General features: G+C 38.0%; 1 protein-coding gene across 4 annotated transcripts in view; it reads left to right on the forward strand.

Annotated features, from left to right (window-relative positions):
* Positions 1 to 16,165, forward strand: part of UTRN (utrophin) — a 380,224-nt gene that overhangs the window by 124,060 nt on the left and 239,999 nt on the right. For all 4 annotated transcript variants that reach the window (XM_027687304.1, XM_027687284.1, XM_027687314.1 and 1 more), the window contains 12 exons: positions 756 to 869; positions 1,488 to 1,643; positions 2,413 to 2,583; positions 4,384 to 4,563; positions 6,121 to 6,255; positions 6,764 to 6,913; positions 8,309 to 8,470; positions 8,820 to 8,948; positions 9,369 to 9,542; positions 10,107 to 10,262; positions 11,657 to 11,827; positions 13,688 to 13,867. In XM_027687304.1, coding sequence (XP_027543105.1) covers positions 756 to 869; positions 1,488 to 1,643; positions 2,413 to 2,583; positions 4,384 to 4,563; positions 6,121 to 6,255; positions 6,764 to 6,913; positions 8,309 to 8,470; positions 8,820 to 8,948; positions 9,369 to 9,542; positions 10,107 to 10,262; positions 11,657 to 11,827; positions 13,688 to 13,867 — 1,878 coding nt within the window. The remainder of the gene's footprint in view (positions 1 to 755; positions 870 to 1,487; positions 1,644 to 2,412; positions 2,584 to 4,383; positions 4,564 to 6,120; positions 6,256 to 6,763; positions 6,914 to 8,308; positions 8,471 to 8,819; positions 8,949 to 9,368; positions 9,543 to 10,106; positions 10,263 to 11,656; positions 11,828 to 13,687; positions 13,868 to 16,165) is intronic.

Genomic DNA, 16,165 nt, shown 5'->3' on the forward strand with positions numbered 1-16,165 from the left:
TTGAAGGATATAAGGCAACTGCCAACTGTTAGATCAGATAACTCTGAAACTGGGTATGTATTTACTGTTTTCCCTATGAGTTGCTCTAGTGGGTACAGTAGCTGCTATTGGCCTCAAACTGCTAGGCTGTTTTTTTTTTTTTAATTTTAGTGATTAGTCTAATCTATGTTTTTTTTTGTTCCTTTTATGGCTGTGTGTCTGTTACATGAATGGCTTTCCCAGCATGGTTTCTACCTGTTAAGTATGTTTACCATTATTGACTCCTCCACATACACATTTTTATAGGGTCCTTTCTTTTCCTTAAGAGTGCAGTTTGCCTTTCAAACGAGTGTGGTGGAAACCATGCATCGTTTTTGTCATCAGGAAAATGCTATTCCCAGCCAGGTCCTTCATGTGAACCATGTACTTCTTGAAGCCATATTCACCACCTTACTTGATCATGTGGTTCTGTGTGATAGCCTGGAGCATTGCAGTGTCAGTTAAACCATGCTCTGGTGGATGGAAGAATATCACTGTTGTAAATTTAATTTTTGTATACACTTGAGAACAGAGAAATTTCCGACACCCCTGCCCTCCAAAAGAAAACCCACAACAAAACAAACCCCAAAATGAAACCAAAGTTGGTCTGATGCAAAACCAAGACAATGCTAGCAGCTTGTAGAATATTCTTTTGATACTAGTAGAAGTTGAAATGCAAGTATCATACATTCTTTATCCTGATATTGTATCAACTCTTCCTTACTATATTTGTTTAGACTGACTCAAAAGTTGTTCAGAAGTGGATGGATGGTGTTAAAGACTTCTTAATGACAGAAAAGGCTGTTCAGGGGGATACTGAAGGACTTCAAAGGCAACTTGACCAGTGCACAGTGAGTTTTGTTCTTTTAAGGAATCTTTTGAAATGAGTAGCATCTCTTCTTTACTATTTTACTTTTATTAATAAATATTGTCCATAGCATATTCCATATAGCCCAGCAGAAGAATGGTTGTATCTTTCTTCAGGGTGTATTTTAATTAGTTTCTTGTGTGTAGCTATAACACTTTGTGCTTTTCAAAGGCCTTCACTGATTCCTTCCTAGTCAGTGGCACATAATGATTACTGTTATGTCGAATTTCATCTTATAGCAAGTAATTACAGTGTACCTTCAAATGTTTGTTTCCGGTAGAGTATAAACTGAGGTATGCCAGAAACAGCAGGGTATTTAGTGCATGTAATCTTCAAACTTGTGTTGTTCTGATGTTGACATTTGGCATGTGAAAATGTCTATGCTGTATATGGCAAGCTGTATTTTGTTTTTTAGTTCCATGGTTCTGATGTTTTGAACCACTAAAGGATTGTTTTAAGCAGTCTGGGATTGAACACTGTATCTATCTGCTCCTGGAAAATTTCTCTGGAATAATTTAAAGTTAGAAAATTATTAGTAGCCTATAAATAAATGTAAAATCTTGCTGAAGAACAACATTCTTTTTCTCCAATGTGTGCTCAGATGTTTGTCAATGAAATGGAGACAATTGAACCATCGCTGAAAGAGATGAAAGAAGTAGAAGCTGCTTTAAGAGCTCAGCCTATTGCAAGCATAAATACTTGGACAAAGTCTAGGCTAGTAGACTGCCAGACTCAATGGGAGAAACTGAGTAAACAGGTGAGTTCTTACGTTGCTAGTACTTGCTTGTTACTGCAGCTGTCTGTTCGGTTGTGTGGCATTGGTAACCCTGTAATTGTTTGTAATTAAAAATTAATTTGTTCACTTTGTTTCATGCTGCTCTTTCTGGGGTGTGTGGGAGGGAAGTCTGACTTTTTAGTTTTGCTGTTTCTGAAATCTGGAATTTATTCTGTCCCTGTATAATTTCTGTCTGCTTCCAAGCAGCTTCGAAAAATAAGTGGCTATAAATAGACTACCACACCGGTTCGGTGTATTTAGTTGTTTCTTTTGGGTGGAAGCTTTCTGCTGTCTGTAGAAAACAATTCTTTTGTTGCAGTTCCTGGTGAGGATCTGTGTTGGAGAGCCTTGCTGTTCATATAGAACCCAGATTGTTTGACCTGTGGAAAGAAGTCAGGCCTGAAGAGTGTTTTAGTGCTGTATAAAGATATATCTAACTATATGATACTTGTAATCAGAAGAGGGTTTTATTCTGTCTGACTTTTTCCAGGGATTGTAACCAGTTTATGTGCAATGAAGGGGAAAATAAAAAGTATTTTTCCTCCTTCCCTCACCTCTAGATATTGTTGATCTACTAAAAAGGATTCATAAGTTTGTGAGTGTGTGTGTAAAAATAAAAGTCTTTCATTAATTAAAAAAGCCTGAATATGTTTTGGAAGTAAAATATTTTAACAAAGACTTGTGGTTTTTCATATATACAAGGACATTTAAGTAACAAAACTGCTGTTCCTTTCTCTACCTTGGATTCTAGATCATTAGTCAGAAAAATCGCCTGTCTGAAAGTCAGGAAAAAGCTGTAAATCTGAAGAAGGATTTGGCAGAGATGCAAGAATGGATGACCCAAGCTGAAGAAGAATATTTGGAAAAAGACTTTGAATACAAGTCCCCTGAAGAGCTAGAGAATGCGGTAGAGGAAATGAAGGTCAGCAGTACCAGCTCATTGTAGAGTCCTGATTAAAGAGAAACAAAACTTAATGGCTTTGGGAGTTGACCTTTTGTGGGAATATTATCCGTGTGGAAAGGAGCTTGGGTCATGACAAGGGTAGTGGTATTTTACATCTTTGCTTTGTGGAATTTTTGTTTTTTAAAGCATAAACTATAAAAGCAGATGTTCTATTTGGCCACAACGTGGTAGGGATTTCATAATGAATAACAGCTTGCCCAGTTGTTGAGTCAGGCTTACTTTGTATAGCATATTTCCATAAGAATATGGAAAGTAGGAGACGAAACTTGAGAAAGAAAAGGTGATGCTATACCCATCTAAATTAGTGGTTGTGAAAACATTCTTCCGCTTCTAGCTCTTGGACTTCAGCTTCTTGTCCACTAGATATTGTAACTTGACATTTAGAGAATTTAAAACACATTTAAAACAGGTCTGTTTTAAGGTTATCTTGTTTTTATCATCTGTTGCAAGCAGTGATCTCTTAATATCCTGAATTGGAAGGGATCCACAAGGATCAGTGAGTGATGTTGGTCCCTGCTTCTCTAATTTTGGGTCTGGTGGCCAAATAAATGGAGAGGAAGGAAATATTTTTGTGTCATTATAATCTGTTTTCAGTTGAATAGGTGATTTTCTTGGATATAGGTACAAAGTAAATAATCCTCTCTGGTTTTTAATCTGAGAGCTCAGGCATATCTTCATAGATGTTTTGACTTGTATGTACACTTTTTAAATGAGTATCCACTATACTGTTACTCAATGGACCGTAGAAAAGAGTTTTCTCCCTTACAAGTGCTTTGACAAAGCTATTGGAAGTTTAGAATTGTTCTTTTTGAAGGGATTTTCTGAAGCAGACTTTAACAAGTGTTTTAATATATTCATGTCCCTTGAAACCATTTGAGATTCACATAGTCTGACAGCTGGCTGAACACAAGCCAAGGAAAGAAAGAACCCTCTTTTCATTGGCAAATCTGTGAGACTTAGAGCACATTTACCTTTGTCAAATCCAGATTATATTATGTATTTTTAAATTTGACAGTTACGTCACTGAGCCAGTAAGTTTATTGCAACACTTGCAATTCCTCTTTCATTTGCAGTAACAATAGTATCCCAGGACTACTTTTAGGACTGGGAAAGAGCACTCTCTGTATTTAACTAGGCACATTTTTGCATATGGTTTTGACCTTGCCAATTCTGCTCTCATTTGAACAGTGTGGAACTCCTGATGACATTTGAAGGAATAGTTTTAAGATAAGAGTAGGTGGTTTTTGATAATCCTGCCATAAAATGTGTTCCCCAAATTTTACGTTCTTTGCCCTTCCATTAACTGGCTTTTTTTTTTTTTTTTCTTTTACCGTGCATTTAGAAGACATCTTGAAAAATCTTTATGAAAACTATGCTGTCATGTACTAAATTCTACCATAAAGTGCAATGCCTTGTTATTAGAGATACTTCAAAAAACTGTTTTTGAAACCTGAAAAGAAAACACACAGGACAGTCACTATTTCTAATGGCTTCTATTTGTCTCAACAGAGACAGGCTCAGACTGGTCTGCCTGATCTGTCTTTCAGCTATCTTCCTTCCTGAATTCTGGTTAAAGCAAAACTTGACAACTGATAATGTGATTACTCTAGACGTGTGCACTGGGAGTTGTACTGTGCCCAAGAATACATTGGCAGCAGGACTTCCAGTGTAATATTGCTGATTTTTCCATTTGAGTGATGAGTATCTGGCTGTATGGCAATTAAAGACTGATCATGTAATACTTTTTTCTTTGGGCAGAGAGCGAAGGAGGATGTGTTGCAGAAGGAGGTGCGGGTGAAGATTCTCAAAGACAACATCAAGATGCTGGCCGCCAAAGTGCCCTCTAGTGGTCAGGACCTGGCAACTGAGTTGAACGTTGTGCTGGAGAACTACCAGCTACTGTGCAATCGGATCCGGGGGAAATGCCACACGTTGGAGGTAAGAATGATAGTCATATCTTAGTCATATCTGTTCAATATCTTCATTGATGATCTGGATGAGGGGATCGAGTCTATCCTTAGTAAATTTGTGGACAACACCAAGTTAGGTGGGAGTGTCAATCTGCTGGAGGGTAGGAAGGCTCTGCAGAGGGATCTGGACATGCCAATTCAATGGGCTGAGAGGCCAATGGTATGAGGTTCAACAAGGCCAAGGTCCAACACTTTGGCCACAACTACCCCATACAGTGCTACAGGCTGGGGGCAGAGTGGCTGGAAAGTGGCCCAGCAGAAAAGGACCTGGGGGTGCTGGTTGACAGCTGTCTGGACATGAGCCAGCAGTGTGCCCAGGTGGCCCAGAATGGCATCCTAGCTTGTATAAAAAATAATGTGGCTGGCAGAATCATCCCCCTGAACTTGGCCCTGGTGAAGCCATACCTTGAGTATTGTGTCCAGTTCTGTGCCCTGCACTACAAGGACATGGAGCGTGTCCAGAGAAAGGGAGTGGAGCTGGTGAAGGGTCTGGAGCACAAGCCCTGTGAAGAATGGCTGAGGGAGCTGGGGTTGTTTAGCCTGGAGAAAAGGAGGCTCAAGAGTGACCTTATCACGCTCTACAACCACCTGATAGGAGGTTGTGGCCAGGTGGGGGTCAACCTCTTCTCCCAGATAACTGATGACATGACAACAGTCTTAAGCTGCACCAGAGGAGGTTTAGATTGGACATCAGGAGGAATTTCTTCACCAAAAGAGTTGTTAAGAGTTGGGATGGGCTGCCCAGGGAGGTGGGGGAGTCACCGTCCTTGGAGGTGTTTAAGGAAAGACTGGATGTGGCACTTAGTGTTGTGGTCTAGTTGGCATGGTGGTATTTGGTCATAGGTTGGACTTGATCTCAGAGATATGTTCCAACCTAATTGCTTCCGTGATTCTGTAAAATGGGGATAGGTGGCACAAGAGGAATGGAGAACGATACTGAAAATGTCTGAATACAGTAGCTTCAGCATAAATGCATTTTGCTGCGGCTTCTTTCCAAGGTTGTTTTCCCTTGAAATGACACCCTTGGAATCCATGAGACACCATCTAACTTTGTTTTTATAATCTGTATTGTATTCAATGCTTCTGCAAATAAGTAACCTTGTTTCACAGCTCTGTTATTCATCTGTGCATCTTCCAAAATGACAAAAAGGAATTCACCAGAATTTAAAGGTTGAAATGCAATAATAATTAGAACATGTAGTTATGGTCTGGGATAGAGTGTATATGTCCTATCTTTCAAGTGGGGTGGATGGATTTTGTTACATTCTTACATAGTTGAACAAACCTGTGTGTCAGTAATAGTTTTAGCATGAGTTTAGAGACTACTAGGCTTATTTCTCTGTGTCTTCCTGCTATAGCTGCAGATTTTTCTGTCTAGACCATAATGTGCCATGGCATATTTTTGAATATTTTCTACTTGTCTTAGGTGAATTTCTCAGAAACATATCTATAAGTTGTTCACAGAGTGTATGAGCTATTCCAGGCATTCTGTATTATAGGCTATTTTTTTTTCTGTTTCTCCTAGGAGGTGTGGTCCTGTTGGATTGAGCTGCTACAGTATCTTGATTTAGAAACAGCTTGGCTAAACAATCTGGAAGAAAGGGTGCAAATGACAGGAAATCTGCCTGATAAGTTGGATACTGTCAATGATGCCCTTGAGGTATTATAATGGTTCTATTGGATTAGTAAATTTTCACATAGCTCCATTAAAAAACAAGTAAATTCTTCACTTCAGTAGAATGCTGAAATGTGCTGAGTATTCTGATTCTTCATGTTAAATGAATGTATTACTCTGAATCAGAAATGGATATTGTTAAGATCCACCACAAAAGTGGAATTTTTCTGTACAGAATCATGCTGTACTTGGTACCATAATAAAATTGTATGCTGTCTCCTGGCCTGCGCAAATTGATTATTCCTTCCAGTGTTATAGTACTATGAAATGATGTGAATAGGCAAGAAATGCTGTGATGCTTAATTATCTAAAGTAAAATCACCTCTGTAATTGCCTTGTAACCATCATGAATTAAACCATAACTAATTTATGCTTTTAGAGCACTTTCAAGACATTTGAGGTGTTAAACTTCTGTGTATGTTGCCATATTTCCAGCTCTGAAAATACAGTAATATTCAGTGCCTTGACCTTTAAAACTTTTTCTGCTAATTAGTCCCTGGAATCAGTCTTGCGTCATCCAGCTGATAATCGAACCCAGATTCGGGAACTTGGACAGACATTGATTGATGGAGGGATTCTTGATGACATCATCAGTGAAAAATTGGAAGCTTTCAATGCTCGCTATGAGGAATTGAGTCACTTGGTAAGAACTTGGGGTTGGGGTTGAAATAAACTGGGGTTTTCAGCTTAGTAGTCTGAAATTATTCTTGTTGACTGAATTCATAGATGCAGGACTGCAATACAGGAAAAGAGTAAAAAGCATCACAGTGTTGTCAGCTGTTTTCAATTTGGAGTAATGCCAAAGAGCAAGATGCTTTTCTTTTTTTCGTGACTTGAGTCAGGATTTGTTTTGCAAGCTCAACACACCCTTGTACTGCAGGGGACCCCCTTGTATTTTTTCAGGTAATTGTGACAAAAAGGCAGTTCCAAATTTAGGAGGGACAGCTCAACAACTGATGTTAATATTGCCTTCCTACTGCCATAAATACTAGTGAGTGGCTCACGAACTGTAAAAATGAGGAGGATAAGTGACATTTTCACTCTTTGAAATAGCTAGGAAGAAGTCACACTGAAATAAAGAACAGAAGGAAAACATTCTTCTCATTACCCATCTATTATGTTGTCTCCTTCCTCTTTTCCTACTTCAGTCTAATCTTTTATAGATTTAATAAGTAGAGGAAGACTAGTTGTATTTCACAGTTCAGGTTGCATAGATTTTTAACTTGTGTTCCGTATCCCGGTAATACAGGCCCCTGCCAAATTGTATGATGAGAGTTGTTTTCTGTCACTGCCAAAGTGTAGTCATAGAGGGGATTTTGGTTCATGCTCATTACAGTGAGCAACATAAATGCAGTGCCCTCAGGTAGGGGCTATGTGCTGTCATTTAAGTTAGTGTTCACTACTGTTTTTCCTGTTGCAACAGTACTTTATTGCCATATAAAAACCTGTCTGCTTTGGTAGCTGCAGCGCTGACACACTAGGCTGTTGACAACTCTCCACATCTCTGTATGTGTATCTGCACGTACACTGGTCTGTGCATGTGTTGATAGCGGGGAATTTAGTGACATTTCAGATGAACTCGGATGTTTTGCTGTTGAAGGAAGAGGCAATAAAGGGAAAGAACTGTGGACTTCTGTTTTGATACTGTAACAGAATGAGTTTGTTGTTTTTAAAGGAAATGCATGCGTTTAGACACCAAACAACACATGGTGTATTGCTAAGTCCCCAACTTCCATTGAATAGCTAGTTTTTGAAACTGGTATGTTTTTAAGAGTACTTTTTTCCAGAGGTGATAGGAAAGACCTGTTTTCTCTATTCTATATATCTAGCAGCAGAACTCTCTTTCTGTGCCACTGTTAGTCCATTACTGGTTCAAAAGCCACAGCAAGCTTCAAAAATTGCTGCCTACTAGTGTTCTTTTTAGCCAGTCCTCTTGGCATAGGATTTTTTGAGTCTCTCTCACTTTGTTTTGAGAAAGTTTACTATAATTTGTATTGAATTACAGCTCCATCTTGTCTTATCTTTCTGTCCTGCTCAGGCGGTGAACCGGCAGATCACTTTGGAACAACAGCTTCAGACCATGCGAGAAACCGACCACATGTTACATGTCTTGCAAGAAAACTTAACAGATCTGGATAGACAGCTGACATCTTACCTGACTGATAGGATAGATGCCTTTCAGATGCCCCAGGAGGCCCAGGTATTTCAGTACAGTTCTTTGCTACAAAACATTTTGAAATATTTCATCATAGTGCTCAGCCTAGACTTAATAATTCATGAAGGCTTTATTTCAGTCCTGTGCTGATGCTCTAGGTGTTACCTTTGGTAATCTGGATTGTTTTCTTTTTTTAAGAAGGTTGTATTGAATGACAGTGGCTTTAAAATTTAGCAAGCTATCACCAAAGACAGAATATGTAAAATAAACCTGGTGGTGTTTAAGTTTTACAGAGTAGATTTACTTGTAATGGATAGGAGGTGGTAAGCAAACTCCCCTTCCCCTCTCTGCCAGCAATTTTGTATTTTTTTTTCCTATTTTTCTGAAATTGCAGAAAATTCAAGCTGAGATTGCAGCTCATGAATCCACCTTAGAGGAGCTCAAGAAAAGTGCTCGCTCTTTCCCTCCTGCTTCTCCCGAGTGCAAGTCTCCCCGTGGTGGAACTCAGCTGGATGCTTTGCAGGTAAAAATACGAGAGTCACACACACTGCTGTGTCAGCCCGTAAATTGTTTGGCGCAGTCAAACAAGTCTCAGAAGAAAATATGTGCTTTTACTTGGTTTCGTAAGGAAACATGCAGCTCTAGATGAACTGAATAAGGAAGCTTAAAGTTCACAAGTATCATGAGATAAATGCTGAAAGTCAGAAAGTCTCTGTATTTCAGTAGAATAGGTATTTTCAAAGTGTGTGATACAGAATTACAGCTCTTTTACACCTCAGTTGGAGATTAGGAATAGGTGATGAAATTTAGCTTGGCAAATAGTGGTGCCATGTGTACTGAGTTGTGGTGGCATGCTCTGTGATGGGAAATGCTTTAAATGTTATTTTTTGAAGTGCAGCTACTAATCTGAAACAATCTTTTTACATAATATTTATTAAAACAGAGAAAGCTTCGTGAAGTATGTACAAAGTATCAGCTTTTCCAGAAACCAGCTAATTTTGAGCAGCGCATGTTGGATTGCAAGCGGGTTTTGGATGGTGTAAAAGCAGAACTTCATGTCTTGGATGTGAAGGATACTGACCCAGATGTAATCCAAGCTCACCTGGAAAAGTGTATGGTGTGTATGCAATGTTCTTACCACATACTTGGGGGTGCTTCTTTCTTCTTGCTTAAACTCTCTCCTGAGGAAATTTGGCTTAAAGTCCTCATGGAACTATTGCAGCTCATTGGGAAGTGCTAAGACAAATTTGCTAACTAAAAAACTCATGTTCTAGGTGAGAACGTGGACATAAAAGTAGTGGACTGTTGATCACAGATGTGGTGAAACAGCTGAGTTTATAAAAACTCCCTTCCCTGGTTCATCCTCGTGTTCTGGGGAAGCATCACAATCATTAGTATTTGAACAAAGCAAATACTTTGCATAAGATGAAGTAAATATAACAGTGTTGGCCTTGGAGTAATCACTGCTAAATTATTGAGCTAATTCTTCTTTTTTTGTGTGTGACAATAAAAACTAGAATAAAATATAGAACATTGGGAGTCTGAAATCTTCCTGTTAGACACTGCTGCTAAGCCATAGCTCAGAGTTTAAGTGGCATTTGATGCTAAGGTCCCCAAATGAAGCAAAGTCTTAAAATCTGCATTAAAAATTTGTCACCAATGTACCTATTTGTGTTTTTAGAAACTCTATAAGACCCTGAGTGAGGTGAAATTGGAGGTTGAAACTGTCATCAAGACAGGAAGGCAAATTGTACAGAAACAACAGACAGACAATCCCAAAGGGATGGATGAACAACTGACAGCATTGAAATTTCTTTACAATGACTTGGGGGCACAGGTAAGAAAAACAAATATGCAGATGAATATTTGTCTGCATGTAATTTCCCTTTTTTGTTGTTTTGATGTCAGATGCTATTCTGAGTTTGATTCTGAAGCTGATACTAGGCTAGCTGCTCCATCCAGGAGCAATCAGTTGAGAGATTAAAGATTATTCGTACAATCTTGTAGTTGTGCAAGACCCCTGTGCTCACAGAGTGTTCCTGGAGGAGGTGTAGCCTTGAAGAAAGGACAATTTGTAGAGCTTTCATTGTAATGGCAAAGCTGACCTCCTATTCATTTAAGTCTTTGAGCGAGCCCTACAAGATAATTTACAGTTAGTGTCATAAGTTTTTGAGTCGAGCTAAGGTTTTTTTAGGAGGTGTCACAATACTTTTGAATTGTAATCCATGTAAATGGTTGCTCTCAGTATGAAATGGAAAATGCAGGCAAACCTGTATTTCCCATGAACAGTATTAAATATTGATACGAGTAATTTTCTTAGTAATTGAATAGTTATGTGTCCAAGTGAAGTGTTTAAAAAATGGTTAAACCCTTGGGGAACAGGTAGGACTCTCTAACTAAATTAAGATAGAGGACCAAGTGGACTCATGTGTTCAGAGCTCTGTGAATGAAACTGCGGGTAAGGGGCCACATTACAGTGTTGAAATATCTTGGAATGGGCCCTATGAAATATTTTACTGTTGTAAAGTTGAGAACATTCACCAAGGTGTGGATTCTGGTGGGACCTGTATATTTGTAACTCAGAAAGCATGTAGACAAGAGATTAGGAAAGGCAAAGTTATTTGCAGTATAACATTATGATTCTGACTGCTATGAGTGGATTTATTCTCAAGTCTGTGTTAAAGTTTGACCAGACTAATTGTGTAGCCAGTGAGAAATAGAATTGATTATACTGCAGCAAACATGAGATTTCATACTTGTTTTACTGACATGTTTTCAAGGACAGACTAGATTTTCAGTGAAATTTTTCTTTACGGCTTTCTGCTAGCAGGTCTTTCAAAATACAAAAAAGGAATTGAATTTTAGTGTTTGAGTGACTGACTGGATTCTACATCCCCTTGAGTTTCAGTTAAAGGATCATAATAAACAAAGTGTAAACATCATTTTGGTGCTTACTAGCTATAAATAAATTGGTATGCAGATTTCTTTGTCTCCTTAAAGTGTATCTTAATTAAAAATTATTCTGGTTTTGTATATTCTGTGTTGTTTGGTAGGATGCAGATGTTTATAAACAGTCTGCCTTTTCAGGGTCCTTCTGTAATGCAAGACAGCCTTAAGATGCAAGGATTTGGTGTATTTGGGTGGATATTTTAGCTGGCTAGCACTTTTGGGTTTGCTATATTTTAAAATATATTTTTTTTTCTTTTCTCCCCCCTTTTTTTTTTTTGGTAGGTGACGGAAGGAAAACAAGACCTCGAAAGAGCAACTCAGCTGGCACGCAAAATGAGGAAAGAGTCTGCCTCTTTGTCAGAGTGGTTAGCCACCACTGAAGCTGACCTCGTGCAGAAATCCACTGCAGAGAGCTTGCTTTCTGATCTAGATTCAGAAATTGCCTGGGCCAAAGTAAGTATGATTACTATATATTTGTAGATAAATTTCTAGCATTATGGCAAGACTATGTAGAAGTGGCTGTGAATTTAAATCTGTACTTATTCCTAAATCTCTCATATCCTGAAATTTTAGTGGATTCACTAGTTCATATTCAGTATGTTAGTGAGGCTTATCTGTTTCATCTCGGGCATCTTGCTTCAAACTTAATTGACCAGTAAAATATTAAAGATATTACTGCATATCTGGTATTAATAGGCATTTAAGACTTACTGTATCTCTCACACAGTTCATCAGTATCATATTTCTTAAATTATCAGCAAATATGATTGTGGACTGGGTCAAATATTTTACTAATAGAGCAAACGGAAAATTCATTGAAATTTTACTGAAAAATTGAGTTTCTAACCTTTCATTGAACCAGCTTTGTCTTCAAAATTGTGACTTCGCGAAACAAAAGACTATTGTTTTCTTTGTTTTCTTTCACCTACAAGTCAAAACTTTTCATGGAAACAGGCAAATGTGTTAGCTACTTTGCTTCAGGGTAATTATATTTTCTCACAATGTAGAAAGTTGGGTATTACTTGGAGTTAGCAACAAGTGTCAGTTGATACAGTTCTGATCTTTCCAGTTTCGTTTCCAGTTGCTTTTTACTTCTGGAATGAGTCTGTCTGCAATCTTAAAACTGAAAAGCTTACCAAATTGCAAACCTGTTTGCACGCATTTCAATCAGGATTAACAATTATTAACACTACACTTCTGCTGTGGCAGTATCCCTAAGATTCCTTTCCAAATAAACTTGTAAATATTTATTGGAAGTATACTTACCATACATTTGTAGCAATGCAAATAATTAATGGCTCTTACGCTGCACCACCAGGAGGACAGGTCCTTTATGTTGCATTTGAAATTGTTGTTTCTGTCTTGACGTTTCCTAGAGGCAGTTTTAAAATGTAGTAACTTAATAATTTGTTTGTCTCTAAGATAATAAGTTATGATAATAAGATGTTTACTTCTTAGATAATAAGATGTTCAAGGAGCTCTGGACACTGGTTGTGATTAGCTGCATTCTTTTACACTGTACACTGACATCAAAAAGCTTTCTAAACAGGCAGATATCATCAGTAATGATCGGTAATCTTGTATGGCAAGAAGTGCTGTTTTCCACGTGAAAACCATATACTGATATTCTAGAGATGACATATTACTTAACTTACATGTCAGTTAGCATACTTTCAAAGATTTTTTTAAATTAAAAAATATTTAAAAGCAGAGATTACTTATAAAAAGTGGTGGAGCTAAAGATACATATATTTACATATTTTTACATTGATAATATAACAATAAGGATTCTGTAATATGTAGCCAGTGAATAGAAAATCTGCAGTAACGAGTTGTGATGGTTCTCAAAAAAAACCCTTCAACCTTGGCTACTACTCTTCACATTGTTGCCAACTGTAAAAGTTCTTTAATAGGAAAAGATACAGAAAAATCCAGATTGTCCCTTCAAATTTGCATTCTGTGCTTTACAGTGAAGAAAAGAACCTTTTAAAATTGGACTTTACAATGTGGTGTAATGCATTTGCTTTACCTACATAATTAAAAAGGATATGTAAAGATAAAGGCAACAAAGCAAAAAAGTCTCAAACTACGTTATTCAGGACACTTACATGCACTGTGCTCTTGCTGTCTCTTAAAAAAAAAGAAGAGATCACTATCTACAGAGAGTGAGTGTAAACAGAAGGCAATTATACTTGTTTTGATATTTTTTTCCCAAATGAGGATCATCTATGATGTATTTGTTTCCTATGGAGGTAGAAATCTGGCTCCCTTGCCCTTGCTTTTGGGAGCAGTTAATGGGTCCACTTGTTTCAGAATGTGCTGAGAGAGCTGGAGAGGAGGAAAGTTGATCTGAAGAGCATCACAGAAAGTTGCACCGCTCTCCAGTCTCTGGTGGAAGGGAGTGAGACTGTCCTGGAGGAGAAGCTGTGTGTTCTTAATGCTGGCTGGAGCAGAGTTCGAACGTGGACTGAGGACTGGTGTGACACCTTGTTGGTAAGTTACATGTGTGAGAAATACTCGGGGTGGTTCTCCCTCCACACTCTTGGAGCAGTTGCAGTTTTCACTTGTCTCACTTTACTGTGAAGTGAATTTCTATGATGCCTCATGGACTTAAAGAAATGTGGAAAGGATATCTTGTTAATCTGCAGATGGAGATCTGCAGTCATGAGGTGATATACAATGAGGAAGGTGGAAAACTGTTCTGCAAGTTGTTTAGATGTGTTGATAGGCATTGGTGCCATATGCTTGATAGCAGAATCTGGAGTGTGATGAAACTATGTAAATATCCCAGACAGACAGTTAGCTTGGCCTAGCGTGTCTAACCTGCTTAGTTGCAGAGAATAAAACTACGTTGAACTTCTTTTCCCTTTCTCTTTCTCCCAGCTTCAGTGTTAGGACTCTTATGGATTCATACTCTCCTTAGACATTGTGGTGTAATTTCTATTTTTCATAGAAAATCCAGCATGCACTTAAATCACATATCTGTTTTAATCTCTTTCTCATCCCCTTTAATGTGCCACCACATTATATTTTTAATCTTTTGTACTTATTTGCATGTTTATCTTCTTGTACCTTTTCTCTAGTAATGTTTTATCACTGTCTCTTTTGCTTCACCAGTAGCACTAGCCTTTTGTGTCCATTTGTTGTTTAGCTCTTAACACAATTCTTGCTACCCTTGTGCATATAAGTAATTTTCTAAACTGTCCTGAAAGGGTACATCTTCTACCGTACATAGACTGAGTGGGTTGTGGAGCCTACAAGCATTCACAAAACTGTTTGTAGTGGTTTACTCATTAACTGGTAGTAGATGATTCTGCCAGATTAAAATGAGGTGGAAAAAGCCGCCAGGTTATGGAAGCATTCGTTAATTTGAGCCCAGAAGTTGGATCTTGTATTCTATGTAACTTTCTATAACCTGATGAATTGATTAATGTAAGTGGAAACCAACAGGAACTAGCCCAAAAGGATTGGTTTCCATGAGGCTGCTGTGTGTGGTGCTCTTTGTTCAGCCTGAACATTCAGCCTCTGTGCTAGCATGAACAGAGTGGTTTTGTATCCTTGAGACCCAGATGATGGCTATTTAATGGACAATTGATAACTTCCTAGTGGTGTTCAGCTAAGCACTTGTGACTGTCAGCCTATTGCTCTTTTGGACAGCCCATAAATGCAAGTGTATGAGTATGCCAGTGGCATCTGTTTGGCTGAAGAAATGAAATACTAAGCATGTTATACACTTAAAACTGCTAATTATGCTAAATGGACATGAAACAACTGATTCTGCTATCAACCTGATGCTTTTATATAGTTCAGATATTTTGGTGTTGTTCAGCTAGTTAGGACAATCCACCTTCAGAAGCCCCTGATATGGGCTGAAATTGTGAAAGCTTAAGTGTATGCATAGATGGTGAGCCCTGCGCCTCCTGTCTAGCGCCTCTTGCAGTTCATACTGTTTGTTTCATAATCCGATGAGTCCATGTTAGGAGTAGTCAGGTAGTTTGTTCTTATTTGTAAATGCTGTAAGGATGCTCCAAAACTAAATACTTCTAAATTACGTACATGTCTGGTGATGAGTATTGTCTATATGCTTTGTTAGGTTGAAGTGTTCTTTTTCTGTGTGAAACTAAGTGTCTTGATGGTGATATGGAGAGCAATCATAGACCTTCTCTCTTTTCTCTCTCTCTTTGTTTTGTTAGTCTAAAAGATCAAAGCTTATCTATCCTTTTTTGGGGTAAGAATCTTAAACAGAAGGGTACTTCTCTGAATCTGATAGCATTATTTTGTCACACAGAATAACATGTTACTTCTGTCTGCGGCACCTAATGTTACAATTTCTAACTGCATGTGAAAGCAGACCTAATTAACATGTCTACAATTTTGTAACTTTTCTTAAGAGGAAGATATTTTAATACAATCAGTAAAACATCAAAACTCTACTATAATTTGTAGCTTTGGTGTAATCCCTTTCCAATCAAAAAACCCCAACAACCACACACAGTGCATACTGTTGTACCTGCTAGTGCTGATTAAAAAAATTGTGGGTTTTTTGGTTGACTGAACTATTGTGGTCTGGCTGTAATACTGTAATATGTTGTCTATCCTTATTTAGTTGTACAGACTACCTCAGTTACTTCTGTTTCCCTTTCTGTGAATTAGGAACAATAATGTCAAGGGGTCTAGAGTGAAAATTGAATTCTTGTAAGTACTGTTGAAGATAAAAGGTACAATCTAATTTTCAGTGTTTCTTTCCAAAGTGTATCCACAACACTGTTTTATTCATCTCCTTTTTACTCA

The sequence above is a fragment of the Neopelma chrysocephalum genome, unplaced genomic scaffold (assembly GCF_003984885.1).
Source record: "Neopelma chrysocephalum unplaced genomic scaffold, ASM398488v2 Primary Assembly neopelma1_23, whole genome shotgun sequence".
Lineage (NCBI taxonomy): Eukaryota > Metazoa > Chordata > Aves > Passeriformes > Pipridae > Neopelma > Neopelma chrysocephalum.